The sequence below is a fragment of the Ochotona curzoniae genome, unplaced genomic scaffold, assembly GCF_017591425.1.
Source record: "Ochotona curzoniae isolate NIBS_2020 unplaced genomic scaffold, NIBS_Ocur_1.0 contig_2210, whole genome shotgun sequence".
Classification (NCBI taxonomy): domain Eukaryota; kingdom Metazoa; phylum Chordata; class Mammalia; order Lagomorpha; family Ochotonidae; genus Ochotona; species Ochotona curzoniae.
This window is the reverse complement of record NW_024465369.1, coordinates 38,291,847-38,319,048: the sequence shown is the minus strand read 5'-3', so window position 1 is coordinate 38,319,048 and position 27,202 is coordinate 38,291,847. Positions and strand designations below refer to the sequence as shown.

Genomic DNA, 27,202 nt, shown 5'->3' with positions numbered 1-27,202 from the left:
CCTCTGAGGATATTATTGTACAAATACTTTTCATTTTAAATTGCATGTACCTTGGTAGAGCAGAGGGAAGAATGATTAATTTTTATTGCCATCTGAAGTAATTCAAGTTATTAAAGTCTCTTAGTGTCTTCTAAACGTAAATATTTACTAAGAAAAAGACTGATGCTAATCAGAGAATAGATGTCCATGATGATAAAATCTAAAAAAGTAAGCGTTCTTGTTTTATCTCAACATTAATATGAATCAGGAGAGTTTAGTGACCAGGAACTGTTATATTGATGTTGTATGAACAAAAGCATATTTGAAAAATATTGCAGAGTTGGGTAATTATATAACATTCATCACTTTTAGCATAGGCAATTCTATTATTTATCTTGATGGGGATCTGGAAGAATAAAATGTTTCATTCAAAATGTGAGGCCAGTTACCTTGGCAATTAATTGTGTGTTACAGAAGGAACAAAGAGAACTCTTTGGAAAATAGTGGAGCAGTGTTAGGTCTTGGGTTCTTAAAACTTTTTACACTTGCTGGTGAAGTAATTCATAGATGTAAACCCACAGTTGGTAATTTCCATGTAAACAATATACCACTTATTTTTCAAGAATAATTTTTTTAAACTGAATCTTTGTGTGCATTGACCACAACATAATTTATGTTTTCATTTGATTTGATTTGATTTTTAAATTTCGTTTTACATTTGAAAATGCAATTTTAAAAATGTATTTTTTTATTTACTGTTGTACCTCATCACATTATTTTAAGATATTAATTACAGATATAAATGTAGAATCAATTGCTTTGTCTGTATTTTCCCCTTGTTTACGAGTTAAAAAAAATCACACAATTTTTCCAACTTTAATTCTAAATTTCCGACAAAGTAAAGCCTCATTTAAATTCAGATGCCTATGTGAGTGGAGGTCAGAGTGGTGTCTTCCAAAGCGATGGGTTTTGCATGAGGATGTGAGAGCTGTGACAGTCATTAAAAGGGCAGAGAGAGGAGTGCAGGAAGGATAGTATTTCCTAATCTACAAAATGTAGATGGAGTTGGGTTGGGTCTCTTGTTTTCAAATTTGTTTTATTTGGAGAACCATTTTTTGAAATAAGCCCTGCAAAGAAACTCAGTCTTTAAAACTGAAGCCTTTTTGCTATGAAGGATGGGAACACACCTTTGTTTCTGCAGTCTCCCTCCCTTACTCCTAAGTGTTAAACTGCTTTAAATTTGTTTTATTACTAATTTTTCATTTTATTTTAAAGGTGAGATGTGAGTGAGGGGCTGAGAGGGAGAGGGAGAAAGAGAGGGGGAAGGAGAGGGAGAGGGAAAGAGAGAGAGGAAGAAAGATTGATTTTCCATTGGTTCACTCACCAAATATCTAGAATGCCAGGGCTGGGGCAGCATCAAGTCAGGAACACAGAAATCAATCTGGATCTCTCACATGGTTGGTAGAGTCCCAAGTGTTCTGTGAGGTTACCTAGTGCTTCTTAGGGTATACACTAGCAGAAGACTGGAATCAGAAACAGGATTCCAAACCAAACACTCTGATAGGAGATACAGATGTTCTATGTGCATCAGATGCCAATTCCATAAAATTAAGTTTCAGTCAAGATACACATGCTAGAAAGTTTTTGAAAAGTGACAGTTTCTATATTCTCATTTTTTTAAAGATTTATTTTTATTATTTTTTTGTTGGAAAGGCGGATATACAGAGAGGAGAGACAGAGAGGGAGAACAGGGTCTGTGACTTTCCCGAAATCAAACATCTAGTTAGAATTAGACTTTAAAACTAAGACTGGGGCCCAGTGTGGTAGCCCAGTGGTTAAAGTAAAGTAAGGGTGATGATTTTAAATCAATGAATGCTTGTGTTTGCCATAATAGAAATACAGTCAAAGATTAGTTTATTCAACAACTATTCATGGTACCTTGTGGTATGTGGTCTCAAAAGATGGTCCTCAGTAAATCGTGCTGCCAGTGATTCATCTCTCTGTGTAGTCCTCTTCCACACTGAATCTGCCTGCCCTTGATTAACTAACAGAATAGGGTAGAAGTGATGCTGTGAATGGATACTGTGGCATAGAAGTTAAACTGTCACTTGTATCCTATATTGGAATGCCTGATTGAAATGCTAGGTGCTTCACACTTCCAATCCAGTTCCCCGGTGAAGCACCTGGAAGACAGCAGATGATGACTAAAATTGCTGGCTTCTGCCACTGTGTGGGGGACCTGGCTCACTCTCAGCTGTGACGTTTGATTGATAGTGTTAAGCCATTTACATTCAAGGTTAATATGAATAGGTGGTAATTTGGTTCTGTCATTTTAGCAATGGGTTGTTCATTGACTTAGTCTTCTGTTGTTATTTTACTGGGATGTTCTTTACATTTGACTTTGGTGCTATTCCTTTTCTCTGTCAAGAGAACATCGTTAAGTATCATTTGTAGGTTTGGAAGGGACATATTTTTTAAACTTTTCTTTACTATGGAAGAATTTTATATCGTTTTCAAAGACAAAGGAAAGCTTTGTTGGGTACGTTATTCTGGACTGACATTTTTTTCCTTTTAAAATCTGGAATAAATAAAATTGGTGTCAAACCAGTTCTGGTTCTAAACCTTAAAGCCTGGAGCTTGCATTTTTTGGGGGAGGAGAGCTTTAAGACACTGCATGGGATTTTCAGTGATCTTCCTGGAGAGATCGTATATAGGTACATTATGCAAAGTGAGAGGCCTGAGACAAGAAATGGAAGAGGGTAGAGGTTGGCTTAGCTGTGAGAGACTTTGATTGATTGGTTGGTTGGTTGATTGAAGTAGCCGTGCCAGAATCCAAGATGAATTTAGACTTTTCTCCGTCTGTGTCAAGGAGCCAGACGGTCTTGTCAAACCATCCTGTGTGGTCAAACCTTCAGACAGATGTCTTCAGTCCAGTAATTTTTTTTTGTTAACAGGTTTGTCTTTCAAAAACATGGGATGGTGGTTATTTTGCTAGTCCAGGAGTCTCCAAAAATCAGATTTTTGTCCATTTTTCAGTGCTATTTTGTGCTGTCATGAAGTCATATGCTTTTTCTTGAAACACTGGCCTTTTTGTTGCAAGTCTAAGTATTAGCCTTTGTTGTACACAGAATTTTAAAATTTCATCTGAAGTATAGATGAGCAATAGTTGCAGTTTTCTGGGTTCTCTATTTTCCTTTTCATTCCTACTTATTTGATTACCAAGTCTTTTCCTAAACTTGCCTATTTTGGTAGAATCTTGTTAAATATAGCTAGTAATGACTGAGATACATTAGTAATATTTTGTTATACAGCCTATCTAAGTGCATAAATACCTTAGATTTATTATCTTTTTAAGTGATTATGGATGATAGGTTCATCAAATATTTTGTCTTTGTAACATGGATTTTCCAAGATCCTGATAATAGTTTCCGTGCCAACTCCTGCCTGGTACTGAAGATAGGACCATATATTTATTTTAGTTATGATAACACATAACTTCTAGGTAGCAATTTCTGTTTTAGTCAGCTTTACTTTGATAAAAAAAAAAATCACAGAGGCTTAGAACAGCCCACTATTTATTCACATAGCAAACAAGCGGTAGTCAGCTATGGTCTTGCTTCTTGTATATTCTCATTCTGGATCCTACATTAAAGTGTGAGGCATTCCATTTTTGTGGCAGAGTAGAACCAAAGAGGAAGCTCCTGACATATCATAAAGCTTTTGAATTATATTGACCAAAATATGTTAACTGGCTGAGACTAATGACAGTGAGTTCAGAAAGTATATTCTCTCTGTAGGAAGAGGCCTGACACTCTAAAAGGATGAGCATGTCATCCTTTTAGAGTAAGTGGATAGGGGATACTTGTAAACAAAATGTCATCTATGATTAACTGTATGTGCATTTCCTTCTATATTTTCATGTCATGCAGTCCCTGTTGTACCCAGACTCATTGCTATGATTTGCTCGTTATGCTGACCAGTCATACCCTAGATGTCAGGTTTGCTGTGTTCTTGTTTCCATGCTTGCTTGCAGCCTGCCTGCCTCCGTTGGACTTTTTCCTGTCTTTATTCTGTCTTGTCACATTGCCAGCTTTGCTATCAATATCTTTGGTCTCCTACTACAATTCTGATATGAGAGAAAAAGGGAAAAAAAGCTGTTGTGAAATTCAATTTTAGATTAGCTTTGGTTAATGATCAACTTATTGTGAAATTTTCCTTGAAGCATAATAATCAGATAATTGAGATTCTTTTACAGCCTGAATTAGAAGATTCAATTCTACCCAGTATCTGAGAAATATAGTTTTCATAAGAGGATAAATTCTGATATAGAAAAAAATTATTTCTCTCATATTTCTGGATGAAATAAACATAGCCTGCCTTCTTGGAGTGGTAACTTGAAAGTGAAAATCTTTTTTTGAAGGCTTTATTCTGATAAACAAGGATGCCTATAATATACCATTTCATAAAGAAAAATTTCTGATTACTTTCACAGTCATTGAATTTTATAAGCAGTTTTATATATCTGTGCATATGTGTATCAATTCACTTGTCTGTTGATACATTCCACACTTACAGACTTGTTTTTCCTTTATTATGTAGTCTCATTATGTTTAAGTTTCTATAAGCATTTATCATTTCTGTCTCATAGAAAAGCTAGAAGTGTAGCTGAGTAATTAAAACATCAGATACAAAAGAAAAATTAGTTAAACTTTTTCCTACATCAGTAACTTTGATGTTGTTTTATAAAAACCCAGACAGAAGACCAATTTTGTTAATAGTGAGCTATTAAGAAATATGTTTTATGTATATTTTGGGAATGTGGTGCTCTTAGCTGTATTACTTGTCAGGACACGGTGATCTGCTACAGAAGGGAGAAGCGAAGTTGACACTTTCTGGTGTGGCTCTTTGTGTTCATCTGTGTGACACTTCTGAGTATGTGCTTTCTTGGCTAGTCTTTCAAAACCAGTATTTGCCAGTTCTTTTGAAAAGCAAATGTGTCATTTTTCTATGTAGTGTTTTGTTTGTTGGCTAGTGTGCTTGCTTTGCATTTTCTTTTGCTTTTGCTTCCTAAAATTGTTTCAGATTTTTGCCACAACTGTGTTCCTTGAAATATTTAGCTGTGTTGGGTTTTGTTTTCCTCTACAGTGATTTTACAATTACTCCCAACTGGCTAAAAATTATTTGTTTTTGAAATAATTTTTCAAGTCGCATTTTTTTCCTCAAAATATCATCAATATTAAAAAATGTATATTAAGTATACGACTTAGTGGGTAAAATAATGATAATAACAACAGCAACAATACAGTGGTTAACATTTTTTGAGAGCTTACTCTGTGCCAGATTAGATTCTCAGTTCTGCATACGTAGGAGCTTATTTTATTTTGACAGTGATCATATTGAGGAAGTGATTCACATTTTAAAAAACTGAGGCATGAAAAAGTTAAGTAACTTGCCCTACCATGGCTTTGCACTAGAAAATATGAAACATAGGGGGATTCAACCTAAAATCATTTTTTTTGTAACATTAGAGTTATAAAGGTAACTCTGTCTAAGTGGCCCTCACTGTGATCAGCTGATAGATAACAACATTTTCCCTGTACTAGAAAATCTACTCATTGGGAAGAACCCATTTACATAGTATTGGATAGTCCCTGATACATGATTAAAGATACATTTTATTGTGGAAATACAAAGAAACTTCAATCTGGTATTGTTTTGGGGGAGACGTCTTTGGCAATCACTTTTTAAAAGTAATACTATAATACAGATTTTCAGAGCAGATCATTAGAATTGTTTTCAGCTTAATAGAGAAATACTGAAGAATATGATGAATCATATTATAAGCAAACAAAAACTGATTACAAATCCCTTAAGATGTCAGAATATCTTTGGAGAATGAAGCTCATTTAATGGTAAAATTTGGTGTAGCTGAAGCTGAAGACTGGATGAAAGAGTGCTGGAAAAGGTATTCAGGTTGAGAAAGATGTCTGTTTTGATCATTTAGAAAAATATTTGTTTATTTGTGAGGCAAGGTGACAGAAGAGGGAAGAAAAAGAGGGAGGGATGGAAGGAGGAAAAGGGAGAGAAGGAAGAGAGAGAGAATGAGAATGAATGAATGAATGAATGAATGAATGAATGAAAATCTTCTATCGTCTGGTTCACTGTCCAAATTGCCAGAGCAGCCAAGGCTGAGCCAGGAGCCAGGAACTCTGTTGTGGTCAGGCTTCCATTTGTGGCAAGCGCCTGTGTACCTGGGTCATCTGCTGCTGTCTTCCTAGGTACATTAATAAGGAGCTGGATGGGAAGTAGTATTAAAATTTTCTTAATATTTGTAATGTTGATGTAGCAAGGCATGGATTAGCAATTTTTGGTTGTACAGTGGCTGGTGATGGAAATGTCCAGTATATATGAGAATGTATGTATTCTGAAAGAAAGCACAAATGAGAAAACCAGAGACTAAACTTTAGGAAGAGTAGACAGTGTTAATTTCTGTCTTGGATTGAGTGAAATGCATGACACTACATTTATTAGCTGCTCTTAAAGCATATAGCAGTGATATAGAGTTCCCAGTTATGTCAGCTACTATTTCACATTATATTCCAAATAAGTAAGACTTTGTAGATTTGATTTCCCAATTTCAAATTGTCTTCATTTTTTCTCACTTATTTCAGAAAGTTAAATTCTGACATTAAAATACTATAGATATTTTTATAAATAACTAGTATAGTATATTCTAAAAATGCTTATTTGAGGGCCTGGTGGCGTGGCCTAGCGGCTAAAGTCCTCGCCTTGAACGCGCCAGGATCCCATATGGGTGCCAGGATCCCATATGGGTGCCGGTTCTAATCCCAGCAGCTCCACTTCCCATCCAGCTCCCTGCTTGTGGCCTGGGAAAGCAGATGAGGACGGCCCATTGCTTTGGGACCCTGCTCCTGTGTGGGAGACCTGGAGGAGGTTCTTGGCTCCTGGCTTCGGATTGGCACAGCACCGACTGTTGTGCTCTCTTGGGGAGTGAATCCACTTCCCACCCTGCGCCCTGCTTGTGGCCTGGGAAAGCAGTCGAGGACGGCCCAAAACTTTGGGACCCTGCACCCGTGGGGGAGACCTGGAGGAGGTTCTTGGCTCCTGGCTCTTGGCTCTTGGCTTTTGGCTTTTGGCTCCTGGCTCTTGGCTCCGGATCGGCACAGCATCGGCCATTGCACTCACTTGGGGAGTGAATCATCAGACAGAAGATCTTCCTCTCTATCTCTCCTCCACTGTGTATATCTGACTTTGTAATAAAAATAAATAAATCTTTAAAAAAAATGCTTATTTGAAACTAGAGATCCTTGGCCTTGGTTGACACATTTGGTTTTTAATATTAGTTACTGTGAAAGTTACTTTTGGAATAATATTTCATCTTTGAATCAGTTAATAAATAACAGATGAGATAAATGAAGACTCTGTAAATGATGAGACATTTATATTCTATTATAGAATTTTCCTAATACATGAAAAATATTGCCTGGAATGACTAATTCTTTTTGTTTTAGTGAATGAAAACATGTCAATTAAGAAGAAAAACATTATCATTTTTTTCTGTCCTTCTTCTTATATATTTGTTCTTTACCTCAAAACCCATATTAAAGTATGTTGTTGAATTTTCCACTTTTTTTCTGATAGTAGTAAGTGCATACTCTCAGTATTAATCATAGCTATGTATTACTGTTGAATATAAACAGTATCCAATGATATTTAAGAGTACCTTTGATTTCTTTTATAGATTTTGGTGTCAGTCCTATTCCATTAAAATATTTATTTATTCATTAGAAAGCAGAGTTATGGGATGGGGGTGAGGGAGTATAGAAGGATTTGGTGGTGTGTGCGGAGAGAGCAAGACATTTTCCACCTGATGGTTCGCTCTCCAAAGGGCTACATTTGGGGCATGCTGAAACTAGCGCCAAGAACTTCATTTTCGTCTACGCAGGGTAACAGGGGCCCAGGCACATGGGCCACCTTCTACTGCTTTCCCAGGTGCATTAGTAGGGAGGTGGATGAGAAGTACATATATAAATGTTTATCACAGGCAGTACATTAACCTCTTGTACCACAATAGTATCCCTAAATGAGTGATTCTAGCATTGCTTTGTAGTCTTGCTATCTAATTTTACAGTGCTGATTGTTTAAGATATGTTTTTAAAAGATTTATTATTATTTTTTTATTGGAAAGGCAGATATACAGAGAGAAGGAGAGACAGGAAGGTCCTCCATTTGCTGGTCCACTCTCCTAGTGGCTGCAACAGCCAGAGCTGAATTGATATGAAGCCTGGAACCAGGAGCAAGGAGTTTCTTTCAGGTCTCTCACATGGGTGTAGGGTCTCAAGGGTCTGGGATGTCCTCCACTGCTTTCCCAGGTCACAAGCAGGGGATTGGATGGGAAGTGGAGCAGCTGGGATACAAACTGGTGCCCATATGGGATCCTGGCAGGTGCAAAGCAAGGATTTAACCACTAGGCTGTCACATCAAGCCCTGTTTAAGATATATTTTTTAAACAATTACATTATGAATATATAAATAATTTAAAAAATATTTATCTTGAGTCTGGTGAGGTGGCCAGGCTAATCCTCCATCCTACAGCACTAGCATCCAAAATGGGCATCTGTTTGTGTCCTGGCTGCTCTACCTCTGATCTGGTTCTTTGTTTTTGGTCTGTGAACACAGCACAGGAGGCTCAAGTCCTTGGGACCCTGAGTCCATATAGGAGACCCAGAGGCTCCCAGCTTTGAATCAGGTCAGCTGTGGGCACTATAGTCATTTGGGAACTAAACCAGTGGGTGTAAGAGCTTTTCTTTCTCTCTCTCTCTCACTCTGTAAAATCTGCCTTTAAAATAAAAAAAAATAAGACTTTAAAAAAACATTACATTTATGTCTTCTTTGAACTTTGAATCTTAATATTTGTAAAATATTTTGAAACAGTACAAAGTCAATATATTTATTTCATCAATATGTCATAGTTCAACAAGATACTTTTATTACTGGTGGTTTTATTTGTGAAATAAAATACTCTATTTTAAGAAGAAAATATTTAAGAGATTGTGGCTTGGGTTTCTAACTTCTTGTAACTTTACTGATTATTATTGCTCACTTGGATCCTTGAAATATTGAAACTTACCTTCTTGATACTTATTAATCTTTATATGATTATAAATGTGGGCAAGGCTGTGGCTCGGAGTGAATTCAGTTTCTAACTAAAAAAAGATATAAAGAAACACATGTATTCTATAATAAACACTTTAAAAATGTTGGAGAACTGGATGCATTATATTGTGCTGAGTCAATAGAAAGTGTGAAATGATTTACAGGAGATAGCTGCCCAAAGTGTCTATGAAAGCAGGACAGAGTACATAGGAGGATGGAGCACATCATTTTACCGAGGAAACAAGTAATACTTCACTAGGGTGTGACACTTCTAATGGATTTTAATGGAAGAGTGAAGTATGAGAGGCCATGGAGGGAGAGAAGTGGATTTCAAGAAGTTCAGAAGAGAGCAGGGTCTGAATGCATGGAAGATAGTAGGAGATGAGAAAGGAGATGGAAAACAAAGGTGTAATGAATAAAGGGTATAATGTTAGTTTCCTAGGGATGCTGTGAAAATAACACAACTTGGCAGTTTGGGAGGTCAAAACTGTGAAATGAAGGGGGTGGAACATTGATACTTTACTGGAGGTTCTGAGAATGTGTTCCATGCCTATTTTCTAGCTTGGGTAGCTATCAGCAATTTTTCACAACACCTTCTCTCTGTATGTCTTCTGTGCCTTGAAAAAGAAGTATAATTGGATTTGGTTTCACCCTAAATCCAGGATGATCTGATCTTGAGAATCTTGATTACATCTGCAGAGGCCCTCTTTCCAAATAGGTTGTATTCAGAGATTCTGGGTGGACATGGTGAGTTGCCATTCAACCCACTACATATATGTTGGTAAGAATTCCATTCTATAAATAGAACAGTTTATAAACAAGGATGTGCCATTATTAACACACATGTTGTATGGGAAGATGATACTGGTTGGTAGAGCATGAGCAGATGGTTGAAGTCTTGATTTAAGGAAAGTGACTTTGGAGAAGAGGGAGCTTACTTCAAAAAGAAATGTCTAATGTATGTTCAGGATTGAGTTATTTAAGATGGGGAGGAACAGAAGTGATCTTGGAGGTGATAAACCCAAGGTGTTTGTGAGCCATCTCCTGCTGCCTCCATTAGTTTGAAGCTGGAACTGAAAGCAAACTGGGGACTTGAACTCAGGAACTCTGATGTGGGATTTTAGCATCCCAACCAGATGCTTCAACACTAGAACAAATGAATATTTCATATTTGAGTCTTTTGAAAAATAACTTCTAACTGGGTTGAGGTAACACCTCATTGTGGTTTTGATTGCATTTCTTTTATAGTTAGAGATATTCAACACTTTTTTCATATATTTGCTAGCCGTCTGTATTTCTTCAGTTTGAGAAATGTTTATTGAATCCCCCTTTCTATTTTCTAATTGAATAATTTAGATTGTTACTGTTGTTTGAGCTCCTATGTCTTTGTCAGATGCATGGTTTGCAAATATTTTCTCCCTTTCCATTGGTTTTCCCTTCATAAGCTTTTTAATTGAATGTAATCCCATTTGTCTGTTTATGATTTTGCTTCTTCTGCTTTTGCAGTCTTATCAAAAACAATTATTGACATTGTTGTTGTCTTGAAATACTTCCCTGTGTCTTCTTCTAGTGGTCTTACAGTTTAGATCTTACATTGAGATCTTTGATACATCTTGACTTTTATAGAAGATGAATGGCGAACAGAATTTCAGTGCTCTGTACTTGGATATCCAGTTTCCCCCGAACCATATATTAAAAAGACTGTGCTTTCTGTAGTGCATGTTTTTGGTGCATTTGTCAAAGATCAGTTGGTTGTAGATGCATGGTTTTGATGGAATTTATGGATGAGCAGAAGAGGGCAGGATTACATAGGAACAATTTTGGCATTATATTTGCTAAGGGTTAATTTATTTTTATCCCTTAAGGGAATATATTTGAGTTCCCATATTGGGTCATTATTTCGTAAAGAGGCTTTCTTAAAGTTGAATATTGCAATAAGCACCTTCTGTTTGCTCCAGTGGGTCTTACACAAATCTTCCCCTTTCCCTGTTACTTTTTGCCCGTGAAAGATGATTAAATATTCCATAAGCAGGCTCTATCATCTCCTATATTCTAGTTGGATCTTGGTGGTCTCAGAGAGGAAGGAGAGTGAGTTTATAGTTTTTATTCGTGATATCTTTCCTTTGAGTTCTACTTGAACTGTCACTGTTCTTTGACAGGTCATACAACTCCCTTCAAGCCAGGTACCACTATGCCAACTTCCGTCTTTCCAGGATTTATTACCTGTTGCTCCCTCATCCTATCAGGTGCAGAGTGAGGACTTCTCTGCCACTGTGGAATCGCAGATTTCTTTACCAGCCTCCTCATTAACCTGTACTTCACTGGGGTGATTAGTTTATTCATAAATTAACCTTCTTGGAATTATTTTCAGAGTGTTCTCTTTCCTCTTGGGAGTATGACTCATACCATCTACAGATTGAGAGTGAAGAGGAAATGGCAGGACCACGTCAACACATGTCTTATTATTCAGCACTACATCATATTCCTGGGAGCTGTCTTACATGTATTTAATGTTACCTTCTCAGTCTCTTCCCCAGACATTAGTTCCCAGAGGACCTCATGTAACAAGCAAGAAACATTTGCAGTCAATTCAAATCCAAGTGAGAAATACCAAATTCAGTTTTCCAGATCTCTGTTGTTGCTTGCCTTATGCCTTCTCAGCATCCATCTCCTGATACTGTAGATCGAGATCCTCAATCAAAAGCAGTGGGATTTTTTTCCCCCTTAGTCTTCTTTTGTTCCTACAGCTTCAAACATTGTAAATGCTAAACTACTGCTTATATAAATAAGGAACACATGGATGTTGAAATTAAGAAAATGTGCGTTTATTAAACCTCATGTTTTCTGGCAGCCCAGTGCTTGTATATATCACCCTTCCTGAGGATGCTCAGTGCTTTTCTTGTTCCATTCATGATAGTGCTGCTATTTAGTGACCAACTGAGTCTTAGTAAATGGTTTTCCTATTGCTGCTTTATAACAGATTTGTTGAGTTACAGTTTATATACTGTATAATTTAACCATTAAAATGCCCAATTAAATAATTTTAACATATTCACAGATGTTGCAGTCCTCTCCACAGTTTTACAGTTGATTTATAACTCCATTACCTGCACCACTCTCCAAAATCTCTTCTTAAAGATGATCACCCACCTTCTCTATCTGGAGAGTATTCTACTTTCGGTCTATAGATTTACCTCTGGACATTTTATGTAAATGAAGTGATGCATCCTGTAGTCTTCTGTGAATGACTTGCTTCACTTTGCATAATGTTTTTAAGTTACATCCAAGTTGAAGAAAATATGAATACTTCATTCATTTTAAATGGCTGTATAATATTCCAATGGCTGGATATTCCATATTTTATTTACTCATTCTTCAATTGCTGGATTTTTCAATTATTTCCACTGAATACTGGCATATGTTTAACAACAAGTGAAACAAATCCTATCTAGTGGCATTGGAGGTTTTCTATAGTAGACCTTTGTATCATGCCTTATTGCAAGCTCCATGATGTGATGTGACAAAGCACAAAACTGAAAACAGATGCCAAAATAGGTTCTTGTTACATTTCTATGAACCATGGTACCATTTGCCAGTATACCGTTTACCATGGTGTTAATAAATTACTCAAGTGATAGAGATGTGGCTCCATGTAGTGAGGTTTCCGTATATTATCTTTTCAAGATAATAATAGTGATGAAAATAATGATAACAACTGGTGACATGTATTGAATACTTTCTATGTGCTAGTCCTAGTGTTTTACACCTTTCTTTCTTTTTTAAAAAAAAAGATTTATTTATTTTTATTGGAAAGACGAACATGCAGATAGGAGGAGAGACAGAGAAGAAGATCTTCTGTCAGATGGTTCACTCCCCTAGCAGCCGCAATGGCTGAAGCTGAGCCAATCTGAAGGTAGGAGCCAGGAGCTTCTTCCGGGTCTCCCACATGGGTGCAGGGTACCAATGTTTTGGGCCGTCCTTGACTGCTTTCCCAGGTCACAAGCAGGGAGCTGGATGGGAAGCGGGGCCGTCGGGATTAGAACCAGCTCCTATATTGGATCCTGGTGCATTGAAGGCAAGGACCTTAGTCACTACACTATCGCGCCGGGCCTTGTTTTATGCCTTTCTTCCACATGCACTTGCCCTCCCACCATCTTGTCAACCAGGCCCCTGAATCTGGTGAAAGTCACAAATTGCTCACCTTGGGAACTTCATCTACTCATTTCAGGGAAATGCAGTTCCATTCATATTTACTGTGCTGGCATTTGATTGATTGATTGTTTGATTACTACTCACTTTCTGGGTAGGCGGTAACTCCAAGCCATCAATATTCTTTGCTTGATTCACTGTTTCTTGACTAGTGTCCTTGCTTTTCTTTCTTTTTTAAGATTTATCTTTTTTTTTTTTGAAAGACAAATTTACAGAGAGAAGAATCAGAAAGATCTTTCATCTACTTTTTCACTCTCCAAGTGGCCACAACGGTTGGAGCTGAATGGATCTGAAGCCAGGAACTTCTTCGTGATCTCCCACATGGGTGCAGGGTCCCAAGGCTTTGGGGTATAGTCTGCTGTTTTCCTAGGCCATAAACAGAAAGAAAGCCAGATGGGAAATGGAGAAGATGGGACACAAATTAGTGCCCATATTGGAACCTGGCACTTGCAGGGGGAGGATTAGGCAATTGAGCCATCATGCCTGGCCCTGGTGTTTCTTAAATAATGAAAATGCAAACTGATTCATAACTTTAGCTCCTGCTTCCCCTAACTGGAACACATGTATGATAGGTTTGGACACAGCTCATTCCCTCTTACTCATCATATCTGTAGGTGTCTTCTCCTTAAGAATTTTTCTATCACTTCACCCCTTTAATTCCTTGTCAAGCTTTGTTTTTTTTCTGCATATAATTTACCATTGACATGCTATTACTCTATATTTTTTTTCTCTTGTTCACTGGCTATTTCCCCACCATCACAAAAGTTCTAAAATGGCAATGGTTTTATTTTGTTCACACTTGCATCTCAGTGCCAAGCACATGCCATTTATGTGCCAAGCACATGCCACATGCTGACTAGGAAATTTGGGATTTTTTGAGGTCTCTTTCTCTCCCGCCTGTCCTTCTGGTACTGCCTCAGCCCTGCATCCCTGATCCTTGTCCAGATTCTTGCACTGAGACTCAGTTTACACAGTTGGGAGACAATAGAACAGCATAACTAAGGTTGCCTTTTTTTGGACCCAGAATAGAGAGGCCCATTTCCCAGCTCTTGCACTGCCTGACTGTATGCCTTGGGTAAATTACTCCATTTCCCAGTTTCCACATCTGTAAATTAGATGTTAAGTTTTCCCTTTAGAAACATTTTTTTTTATTGGAAAGGCACATTTACACAGAGAAGCCTTTAGAAACATTTTGCGAAGATTATACTAACATGTGAATTTTAAGTGACCAACACAAGTCAATGCTCAGTACACCTTGTCTCTGGGCTCTGAGAACATCTTCTGGAGTCAGTTTACCTCATGGGCCCCAGGTGTGATGCTGTCTCCTGGAAACTCTGTGTATTCATACAAACCACCTCTGCAGCTCTTTCCAATTCCCCTTATTATCACTTGGCAGTCTGCAAGGGCACTTGTGTGCTGTCATGTTCTCCCAGATTCTCTGTTTGCTTTTGAGTTCCAAAGAGGAGGAGCCCTTTGGGCTTCAGGAGACTTATCAGTTTGCTCCTCTTTCCTGATCAGCCACCAGGCTTATCCACTAGGCTTGTGGAAGGTCCAGGGGAAATCTGCTGTTCTGATGGTACGGTGGTATGGTTTGCCTGATTGTAAGACCTGGCAGATCTGGAGCATCCCATGACAGGGAAGAAGCAGCCTTCCATGCATCAGCCTCAGGACACAGAGTAAACGAAGTGCATGCATTGGGGAAGGAGGCACTAACCCAGTCATTTATGGAGGGAGGAGAAACCACCCCAATGCACTTTGCTGCAAGCCCCTGTCAGCAGGATCTTCTGATTTGAAGTCCTGGTGTTTTACACCTTTCTTCCACAGACACCCGCCCCCCACCACTATCCCAGCCAGGCCTCTGAATTTGGTGAAAATCACAAATTGCTCACCTTGGGAGCTTCATCTACTCATTTCAGGGAAATGCGGTTCCATTCATATTTACTGAACACCCTAAGGGCCTGGGCAGTGCTAGCGGGCAGTGCCAGGAATCTCAGGAGCCAACACTGTACAGCCACATCCCTGGAAAATAGCCCTGCCTGTGGCTGAGCATCCTGCTTTCCTCGGAGTCCACTTCTGTGTTCTGATCCCAGCCAGACGTCAACACTTCTTCGTATTAGGGCTCCCACTGGGCTCCCCAGGGCTCTCCTGGAACCGGGGAAGGATTGAGGGGCGGGGAATCAGGAGGGCTGGAGAGGCAAGAGAGGCAGGAAGAGAGGGAACAAGGTGCTCTCCAATTCTCATCTTGTGCCAGTCGGGAGTCGGCAGTGTTCCCAGGCGATCCACAGACTCTTCCAGGAACCCCTCTGGCGTCCCGGGCTCTGGACTCTTGCTGGCTTGGAGTCCGTGGTTGCCTCCTCCCCCACCCCGCCCTCCAGGCTCCGTGTTTCACTCAGGGGCGTGTCCTGCCTTACCTCCCTGCACAGTGGTCCGTTCACCCGGTGACAGCAGCGGCGGCGGCGGCGGTACCGGCGGCAGTGGCGCGGCGGGAGCTAGAGCAGCGGATCGCTTCAGGCTTCCAGTGCAGAGCAGTGGCAGCGGCACCTTTGCGAAGCCGGAGAAGCAAGACGGGGCGGGGTGGTGCCGACCACTCTGAGCCAGAGAAGGAAGGGGTACTACCCAGCTGGGGTTCTGCTACTGTCAGAGGGTGGTGGCACGGCGCAGGGAATACTGGTGGGGAAAACATGTGCCGGGACAATTAGAGGCCTCAGGACAGGGACAGGCAAACCTACCGTCCAAGTGTAGAGAGGCAAAGAAAGCTGTGTTTGGGATCATGACAGCCACCCACCTGGACTTTGGGGAGGTGGAAACTTTCCTGGACAGGCACCCAGAGTTGCTTGAAGATTATTTGATGCGGAAGGGGAAGCAGGAAATATTGGAGAAGTGGCTACAGAGGCACAGTCAGTGTCAGGAGGTGTTAGGTTCAAGGCCAGCTGCCACTGGCACCAGTGGCACAGCCCAAGGCAGTGGTGGCAAGGGTGTCAGCGGTGGTGGTGGTGGCTCTGGACCTTTTGGTTCTGCCAATAGCCAACCCTCCCCTTCTGGTAGTGGGGACTGTGCTGGGGTTCCCTTGAGCCCGAGCTGGGCTAGTGGCAGCCGGGTGGATGGGAGCCTGCAGCGGAGAGCTTCTCAGAAGGAGCTAAGGAAGAGTTTTGCCCGTTCCAAGGCCATCCATGTGAATAGGACCTATGATGAGCAGGTGACCTCCCGGGCCCAGGAACCCCTGAGCAGCGTCCGGCGTAGGGCGCTTCTCCGGAAAGCCAGTTCTCTGCCCCCCACCACAGCCCACATTCTCAGTGCCCTGCTGGAATCAAGGGTGAATCTGCCTCAATATCCCCCGACAGCCATCGACTACAAGTGCCATCTCAAAAAGCATAATGAGCGTCAGTTCTTCCTGGAACTGGTCAAAGATATCTCCAATGACCTTGACCTTACCAGCCTAAGCTACAAGATCCTCATCTTTGTCTGCCTCATGGTGGATGCTGACCGCTGCTCTCTCTTCCTGGTGGAAGGGGCAGCTGCTGGCAAGAAGAGTCTGGTCTCCAAATTTTTTGATGTGCATGCAGGAACCCCACTGCTGCCTTGCAGCACCACAGAGAACTCCAATGAGGTGCAAGTCCCCTGGGGCAAAGGCATCATTGGCTATGTCGGGGAGCATGGAGAAACGGTCAACATTCCTGATGCCTATCAGGTAGGACTTTGCATTGTCCTCTTGTCCCTGAGTCTCCATTGGCTTGGACGCCAAACGTTGGGTTGCCCTTTGACAACCCAGAACACATCAGTTTAGATTAGGTTAGGTTAGTTCTAGAATCTTGCTGTTTAACTGCCTTCTTGAGTTTAGACAAGTTAGAATGTTACTGAATCTTCTTAGATGTGATGGCCTTTTCCTAAATCATAATGTTTTTTGGGAAATTAATGTTACTCAGCAATAACACATGTTTCTCTCAAGATATGTTGTCTTTCAGAATATCAGGCTATAGGCTTAGAATGCGTTTGTAAAATATTGTTGGAGGCAGGGAGAAAGATGCCTCTTTGAGAATTCCAGTATTAGTCTGAAGGAAATGGGCATTTTGGTGTCTGTGGTATCTTTTGAGGACTATACTTCATTTTCATTCTTTAATTTAAGACTGGAAAGGGACACAGAGTGCCCAACTACTTTCCTATCCCTTGTTCTAGCTTGAATTTGCATGAGTTCCAAGGTAGAAGAGAAAGAAAGAAGAATAAAATAGCAGGCCCTCTGACCTGTCTTTGTTTTCTCAGCATCTGTTTTTTTTTTTTAACTATTTCTGTTACTGAGTCTAGAAAGGCTGGGTCAAATACAGAGGCTAGTGGTCTTTCAATTTGGATGCACCGTTATTTGTAGACAGCTTTTACTGAACTGAGAAAGCAGACAGTTTGTGGGAAAAAAAATAGTGTTCATTTTTCTTTACTTGTTTCAGGGGTCATCTGGTTCGAAGGGTAAACATGCTAATTTCGACTGGAAAAGAAACCCAACATGTTGTCTGGTTCTTCTGAACCTTTCAGTTTCACATTGACTTGAACTAGATATTAGGTTTGGATCTGAAAGCCAGTTCAGTATCTATTCATTAAATATGATAATACTGGATGTTACTTTCTGTGAGACTTCTAAGTTGAAATGAATTGAAATTTTTTCCTTGGTAGTGAATATGTTGTGGCTGTTAGATAAATACTTATACTTGTCTCATACAGTTGCATGTTTCTCTTAGACAGTTCAGTTGCTGTTGATCAGAAAAACAAAAGATAATGGTTAGGGCACTAAATATAAACTTTTCTTCCTATCATTCTTTTATATAGAACATTTTACAACAGAATGTTGACTGTGTTGTACTAAAAACATCTCAAGATTTTGTCAGATGCCTGTCAAGACAACCCTTTAATATTAATAACACATAATACTAATTTGTTACTAATCTGGCATATCGCTAATTTCCTTCTTGAGGAACTTAGTAGGTTTATCTCAAACAACTAATTAAAGATTTTTAGCAAGTGTTTTTCTACAATGTTGGAAAGACATGGAAGAAAAAAATTAATAATTAAGATGTTGAAGAATTTGTAGAAAAATGGTGAGAATAACAGGTCATTTTCTTTCCTTTATTGCCGCATCATTTTTTTGTGCTTAGACTAAGAAAATCCCTTTCTAGTTGGATGATACTTGATATTAGGTATCAATATTGCATGCTATTCAATTTATTGCCTTTATTTTTATAACTTCTCTCCAAATTGACTTTTCTCTCATTTCTATAACTCTGATTTCTCACTGTTGTCTCCCAGTTCCTGACTTGTATTTAATACTGGTCAAATGCTGCAATTCCTTCTAGAACATAATTCTTGGCCTCCTCAGCAGTTAACTTGTCTTTTTGGTACTCAGAATTACAGCCATAGGTATATCATGGGCATGAAAAATCAGGTTTCCAGCAGCTGCTGCTTCCTGTGAGTTGTCCTTTGCACATATAGTAAAGTTTTCTTTTCATATTTGGAAGCTGCTATAGGGAAAAGAGATTCCCTGTGCCCCTCAACTCTTTTCTCTCTCCCCTCCCCTGGTTTTTCTCAGGGTAACAGTGATGGTTGCAAATAACATTGGGTTTCTGGGACTACTGACAAAAGGCAGGTAGGAGAAGGGTCTTATGTGGGTTGGGAATTTGAGGTCTAGGTTCAACTTAATTTCCATATGGTTAGAAAGTTTTATGTTTGCCTTCTCTATTGGGCTCCTGCCATGCATTCTATAGTTTTAACTAGATGTGTTTTTCTTTGTTTTCCTCATGCTATGCTTCTTGACAAAACGTGCAGTTTTCCCCTTTATTATGGTACACTACAGTCAACATTAGTGTCACTGTGGGAAGATTCTATAATCTCTGAGTCTCAATTTCCTAGTCTGCAAGATGGGCATAATAATACATGCTTGGCAAAGATTATTATGATGAAAATAAATTGAGGAATTAAAATAGAACCAGGAACATTGCAGTTCCTCAGGAAATAGTAACAGTTTATGATAATGAGATGATATTTAGTTTGCAAGTAGTCTTTTTATCTCTCTCCTTTTTCTGTATATGGGACCGAGCTAAGTACTCAGCACATTTAAATCAGCCTAATATTTCCTAATCTCATGTTTCACTGTTAGATTAAATATTTTAGGACCTGATTTACATTCACAGAATATAGAAATATCTATTTTTCTACTCTCTCTTAAGTCTCCCTTAAATGTGGTGGATAACATCTGATTGTCTCTCAACCTATACTAACTCAGATAAGATACATTTTTATTGAGTTGAATAATGTTGAATCCTTTACCACAGTTCTAATATTTTCCTCATTTTTTATATTTTATATTTTAGAGATTTATTTGAACTAAACTTGTCAGTCTTCCAGATCCATGTTCTTTTATTATGATATTGTTTTTATACCTATTATATGTAAATTTCTTAAAGTATATATATATATATATATATAATCATCCTTCCTGATTCTTTTTTAACAGCTATATTCCAGTATTGGTCATTGCTTAGATTCAGCTAACAAACTTTGTTTTGTGATATAAAAATTTATCACAGTTCCTAAGTATAGTCATTTGATAATTAGATTAAGGGTCTCAATAGTTGAGGTTCATAGCATGGGTGAGAGCAAGGTAGCGAAGACATGGCATGTTAATAACAGGGAATTGAAAGGCAGAACAATGAAGAGGGGAGAGATGGAGAAGGAGAGAGAGGGAAGGAGGAAGGAGGGAGAAAAGGAGAAAGGGAGGGAAGGAAGAGAGAGAGAGCCCATTCACTAATTTATTCCACAAATGACCAAAGCCAGCAGTCAGAAACTCCATATGGGTCTCCCACATGGGAAAAAGGGACACAAATACTTGGAACTTTTTCTTCTAAGGTACATTAGCCAGGTTGGAGATGGAGCAGCCAGGACTGGAACAGTTACTCTGATGTGAAACGCCATATGGTATGCTGGCACAGTAAGTGTCATGGCTTAACGTGCTGTGCTGCGATGCTTACCTTGGAGGGTAGAATAGTTAATAAAATACTAAATAGATGTTTTGGCAGCACAACCCATCAAGGAAGTTTCATTATTTGCCATCACTTTCTTCAGTCATTTCTAAAACAAAAACTAAAACAAAACAGGCTTGAAATTAGGAAGAAAGAATTGCAATTGGAAAAAAATGCCCATTTATTTTAGATAACCACTATGGTTACTAGTACCTGTAATTTGTCTTTTCTCTCCCGACAGTTATAAGTTATTAAACAGCTCTCTTTATTATAGTAATGAAAAAAATGCCCTGAAGAGGATGAAACTAAGAACACTCAAGTAACAGGTGTTCTCTTTGAGATTATTCTAAACACTCAGTATATAGCACTTTAAACATTAATAAAAAGTGTGATGAATTTGTTTTAGTATTGATAGTGATGATACAGGTGTTTGATTGGTTTGGGTCTGAAAAGCAGAAGGCTGTTTTGTTAGAAGTCAAAGAGGAAAGGGGATGAAGCAGAAAGATTGCAGGTGTGCCAGGCTTTCAGAAGATCTGATCTGTTTACACAACAGATCTATTTCTTCATTAGCTCCAACAAACAGGCACCAGAACCCCTGCTACTTGAGGCTCTTGGTAGAGAGACTATGGGTGGACAAAGGTGGGTGGACATGCTTCTTGCTCAATGAGTACTTGCAGGTCAGAGCCATATACTATATCCAAATTCATATTTGCTGTGTTTCATAATTTACACAAGGTAAATGGTAGTACTCATGGAAAAGAGTGGAGTGACATTGTGTCTTGACTCATAATGGAAGACTTTATGGAGAAGAGATCATTTAAATTATAAACAGGGTTAGATTTCCCATGTGAAGATGATCATGGTTTTGGGGGAAATGATCCAGATACAGAAGAAAATGGTTTCTGCAGTCACGGTGATAAGCAGGTATAAATTGTGCATAGGGAGCAGTGAGTGTTTTCATTTTATCAAAACATGCAGCAGATATGCAAAAGCCAAAGGAGGGCTGATGGAGGAAGAATCTTAAATACCTGATTAGATTTAGCATTTTACTAACAGTAAGCCACAGGAACACTTCAAAAACATTTTAGTATGAATAAATAGGTATTTCAGGTAACCTGGTGGCAGTGACTGAGTGGATTGAACAGAACTGCTTAAAATTGTAAAAAATAATTAGAAATCAGTAATGATAATCTCATGGAGTCAGGGTGAATGATTGAACTAAACAGAAAGAGTGGGAATGGGCAACAGCAGACATGAGAGATGTCCTATAGGTGTGAATTTGGACTAGGAGTGAGGGAAGTGGATGATGACCTAGAATTTCTATCCTGGGAGAAGTAAAGGTAGTGGTAGTACCTTTATTAAAAGCAGGAGATACAATGTATTAGTGAGAATATTCGAAGTGGGGCCAGCTGCGTAATTAACAGAGCTCAATGCAAAAAAAAATTTAAATAAATAAAAAGAAAATAGAACATCAGGTGTGGCTTCAGAAGTCAATTTCCCCTTCCCAAGAGTTCTGTCCTCCCAATGTATAGTGACGTCACCTACAAAATATCCTAGGGGATTGCAAACTCTGGCCTGGAAAGTACTCAGTTTCTATTTTGGGAATGGGCCAGAGGTCCCCACTGAGTTGCCTGCTGGGTGTGGCATGGTGCTGCCAATTCTAGGTAAGACAAAAACAATCTTGCTCATCCCTGAAATATGTGGGATGCATCCTTCTCTTTGGATGTCTTCTGCCAGACTCTATTTAGGATCACCATGGAGTATGAGCCTCTCCCCTGACTGATGTTTTCTACTTGCTGCTTTTGGGGGTCATGGCTGGACAGAGTCTAGAACCAGTCCAGGAGAGGCAGTGGGAGGGTAGCCTGTTTGTGTGAACCAGTTCTCCCTCTTGAGTTTCATACTCAGTTGTCCCATTGGATTTCACATAGATAGCGCAAATCCAAAGAAAATTAAGTTCACATAACATACTATTAATCTTTAAACAGGCAGAACCTCTGTACACCTGTACTAGTCACCACTCATGAATCTTGTCATGATTATGAAACACTGAGTCTAAAGTGGTGGAGTTCAGTTTTGTTGTAGATTAGTTTCTGCTGAAGCCTTTCAGTATGACTTAATCTCCCTCCCGATTATGTACTACTTTCAATGCCTGGATAGTGCTTTTCTATTTCTGTGCTTTGTATCCTTCCTGACAGGATTGCTCTTTCTGTGTCTTTACTCATTCAAATTCTGCTTTGCCTTTTTGTGTTCTGAGCAGAACTGTTTGCTCTTCTTGAGAGAGAAAACAAAGTGAAAAAATTATACAGAAGACACATTGTGCTATAGTGACATATTTATCATATATAAATTAACACTATGAATGATGATATTTAATTATCCATTTTCATTGGATTTCACTGTAGGATTGTTTCTACTAAAATAACTACATTAAAGTGCTTCATCAGAGAATTAATTTTCAGTGATTCAGCTCTGATGAGCCAGTGGAGACAGACATGGGCTACAGTCAGTCCTGGAAAAAATGGCTGAGTCACTGAGATTTGCTTAAAAAGACAGATATTGATCCAATACTATGACTATAAAATAGTTTTATGACATCTTGTGTAAGATGAACAGTTTTAGTGCTGTAAGTGTTTCCCCAGGACCATGAACAAATTCAGTAGTCCAGAACCAGAATTGATTTTGTGCTTGAAGCAGGAAACATTTGCTATTTCATGCCTCCTTCCTGACAGATACATGACCATGATAAACAAAATGACAAATTGTGTTTACTGCTTTGTACATGAGAGTGTATTACAGAACATTACAGTTCCTATAGAATCATGGAAAGGTGCTCTAAAGTCAAATCAGTTTTTTTCCATAAACTAAAAGTTTACTAATCTGACCAACTTGTTTTGATTTTTGAGGTTTGGGTCACCTGTTTATTTACAATGCTGGCTTAATTTGAAAGCTAGTGTTTTATGTTTAATATAATGTTGAGGAATCCTGTGAAGCTCTCCTCTGAAATAGCTTTGAGTTGCTTTATTTAGAATACAATACACAAGGTCCTGAAGGTACGCTACTTGCTGCATTGTCAGTCAATATTTTATTTTAACAGTCAATACTTTGTAGTGTAACTGTATTATTTTGGGAAAGTTGAGTTTGAATAATAAGGGAAGACATTTAGTTCTTTAAAAATGAGTTAAATTTCTAATATTGTGGACGCCTTAGTTCTTGGTCATTTATAAGCACTGGAGCTAAATTTATTTAGGATGGAAATAATGGAGAAGACGTCCTGATATACAAAAGTGCATTTCCTAAAATTCTAAAGGTTTTTTTTATTAACAGATTGATTTCAGTGGAAAAGTGGGTTTATATGTTAATGATTCATCACATTTCTTATGATGAGATATAGCTTTAAACTTTCAAATTTAGGACAAGAACTCTTTTACACATGAATAAAAAATGGGGAAATATATGAGATTCTCTTTATGACGTGTCAAGTTTTAAAGATGTATTTATTTGAAAGGCAGATTTACAGAGAGAAACAGACCTTCCACTCACTGGGTCATTATATAAATGTCCACAATAGCTAACCAAAGCCAGGAGCCAGGAACTTCATCTAAGTCTTCTACATGGGCCCAATGTGAACTGGTCCCAATATGGGATACAGGCATTGGCTTTGCAGGCAGCAGCTCAACCCATATGCCACAACCATGGGCCTGGTGGTGTCACATTTTAAAGACATAATGATAGAAGGTAAAGGGGAACTCCACATTTAAGTAACAGTAAGTCAGTTTATGACATCATGTAAGTCATTGCTTCTTTTAATCCTCGCTACAATCTCCTGAGGTAGTTATTACTACTCCCATTAAAAACCAAGTTTGGAGGGTTTAAATAATTTGTTTAATGTGATTCAGCCAGTCTGTGAAGGAGCTGGGATTTAAGCTGAGATGTGTGGATTGCAGAATTTCATACACAGTCACTCCTAGTAAGTGTTGTATGCACCTCCTCCCTGCTCCATTGTTTTCTCATTTTCTTGGCCAGTCTTAGTATTATCTCTCCAAAGTCCACATTTTTGGATTTGCTGATCCTGCCCCAGCTCCTTCAAAATGCACATGATCTTTCCCTTGCTTGAGCTTCCACAATGCTTCCTTTAAAGTACTTCTGTTCTTCCATTATTTTAATTATTTGGGTGCTTGTCTTAAATGATCTCTTAGCTATGAACTCTGAAATCAAAATCATAACTTCCTTATTTCATATACACTGCAGTGAATTGTATAAGGTCTACCTCAAGGGTTTTCTATTTCAATTGAATATTCTCACTGATACATCCCTTATATTGAACAGTTGCTATGCCTCCAAATAGAATGATTATACTGTTTATATAGACTGCTCAGTTAGGAAATTTATCCCCTCAACATTGTAACCGTTTGTACCTTATCTTGAAGATTTTTCTTAAAACTAGGGATTATGAAATCCAGATAATAGGTGAATTATATAAATGATTTATTTATGGCAATAAAATAAAATTAATTGTTCCACCAGTCTTCTTCCTTGCTATTTTTTTTGTTTCGTTTTCCCTTGCACTTTGTTTTATCTGGAGACCATATTATAAGGAAAACTGACACTAACCAAGTACTAACGACTAGCAACTGCCCACTGCCAACTTCTGAGAAGGTTGGAGAGTACAGCATGACTCTAGCTCATTTTTCCAATTTTCTTGTAATTCCCTCATTTAGTACAATAACCTGAAAGTAAAACACCCCTTCTAGCATAAGGTCTTGTTTATGCTAGGATTGTTTTTCTTTCAAATCATTTTAGATGTGGGGGATTGCATTGACTAGCCATGCAATTATTATTATTTTTTTAATATTTATTTATTTATTGGAAAGTCAGATATACAGACAGGAGGAGAGACAGAGAGGAAGATCTTCCATCTGATGATTCACTCCCCAAGTGAGCGCAACGGGCGATGCTATGCCAATCCGGAGCCAGGAGCCAGGAACCTCCTCCGGGTATCCCACATGGGTGCAGGGTCCCGGTCCCAAAGCCTTGGGCTATCCTCGACTGCTTTTGCAGGCCACAAGCAGGGAGCTGGAAGGGAAGTGGAGCTGCCAGGATTAGAACTGGCACCCATATGGGATCCTGGCGCGTTCAAGGCAAGGACTTTAGCCGCTAGGCCACACCGCCGGGCCCGATTATTTGTTTTTAAGGAGCATTGTATCTTCAGGTTTCTTGATTACAAATATTATATTTTTCATAATCTCAAAAAATCTCATAAAATGTAAACTTCTAGGATAACTGTATTTATTACCTGATTTTCCCAACTGTCAGAGGGGCATGTCCAAGACAGAGCCATGTCTTTTTCTCTATTTCTTTCTAGTTGTCACCAACAAATTGAGCCAGTTGCTGTGCTTTCTCTTTTCCCCTGAGTGAATTACCTTCTCATGGTATGTGCTGGATTTCTATGTTCTTCTTTTTACATCTTAGTGCAGGGGTTGGGTGGGGATGCAACCACTAGAACTCTAACAGAGAACTACAGCTGTGGGAGACGGCTGCCAGGCCAGAACTGTGAAGAGGTATTCAGCCATGACAAAGCAGGACTTGGAGGAAAAGGAGCCAAGAACACCTTATCTTCCTCTCATCCGCCATCTCCTGCTAATACCATTCATTGACTTAAGCTGTATGAGGCGAAGGAGAGAAGGCAAACTCTGGTAAAACATTTCCCAGTCAATCCTTTGGCACAAAACAGGACACCAAAAGATAGCAAGTGCCTCTGGAAAATAATATGAAGACTATGCAGAATAGCTATGTATGTGAGGGTATTTGTGAATATTTGTGAACGATGCATATTTGGAAAAAGAACCATGCATAGACTTAAGTATTTTGTTGCACCAAAGTAAAATTATCTTTTTAGAAATGCATTTGCTTACTGTTTGAGAGGGAGGGATGAGGAGAGAATGAGACACAGAGAGAGAACAAGTGCACTTCTAACCACTGATTTACTCCCCAAGTGCCTGTAACGGTTTGGACTGAGCCAGATAGAACCTGGAGCTGCATATCCGATTTGTCCTGCCATATAGGTGACAAGTACTCAATAACTTTACCAATCGTTGCTAATTCCCAGGGTCTGCACTAGAAAGAAATTGTTGTCAGGTGCTAAGGCCAGAGCTTGAATCCAAGCACTCTGATAATGGGATGTGAGTATCTTAACCATTAAGCTAAGGACCCACTACTCTAGGATTATCTTTTAATTCCATTTTCTATAAACTTAAAAAAATAGTATCCCTATATTAATTGACTTACTAAGACTTGTATATAGAGATCAAGTCAAATAGGAAAAGCTTACTTTGAATTAAACTCTAAATTTTATCAGTGTAGAGAGCTTGGTGATCAAAATCCATTTAAAGTGAGCTTAGAAATGATATTTGATAGCTTGATTTTCTGCAGGTAATTCTATTTAATTTTTTTATATGCTGTATCCCCAAAGAAGCTCCATGGGAGTTAACCTGAACCAAACATGCCTTAAGGGAAGAGATGACTGTGGTTTAATTTATGCAATCTTTCTCCTGCATAACCTGATTAAGCTCATTTGTTTGAGAATGAGATTCTTGGGTTACTAAACACGTTGTTCAACTATAAATGATATCACAAGTAATAGAATGTGCTGTAGGCCCAGACTGAAGAATCTTAAATTCTCTTCCAAGTTCTTCCTTTTTTTTTTTTTTTAATAGTTATAGCGGAGATAATATGTCAGGACATGTCTACCCCCATAGTGCTTTGTAAGGATCTAGACATTAGATGTAATCATCACATTCTCATCACATAATGGAAAGGGATTTTCAGAAGGATGGTGAAAG

General features: G+C 38.9%; 1 protein-coding gene across 2 annotated transcripts in view; it reads left to right on the top strand.

Moving 5' to 3' along the window:
- The window catches only part of PDE11A (phosphodiesterase 11A), a 387,926-nt gene that overhangs the window by 12,305 nt on the left and 348,419 nt on the right, over window positions 1–27,202 (top strand). Inside the window, exon 1 of one of the 2 annotated variants that reach the window (XM_040971785.1) lies at window positions 15,845–17,053. The exons of the other annotated variant lie outside the window; for it this stretch is intronic. Within the exon in view, the coding sequence (XP_040827719.1) occupies window positions 16,136–17,053 (918 nt within the window). The 5' untranslated portion in view covers window positions 15,845–16,135. Of the gene's footprint in view, window positions 1–15,844; window positions 17,054–27,202 lie in introns of those variants that run through there. 2 annotated transcript variants of the gene reach the window in all.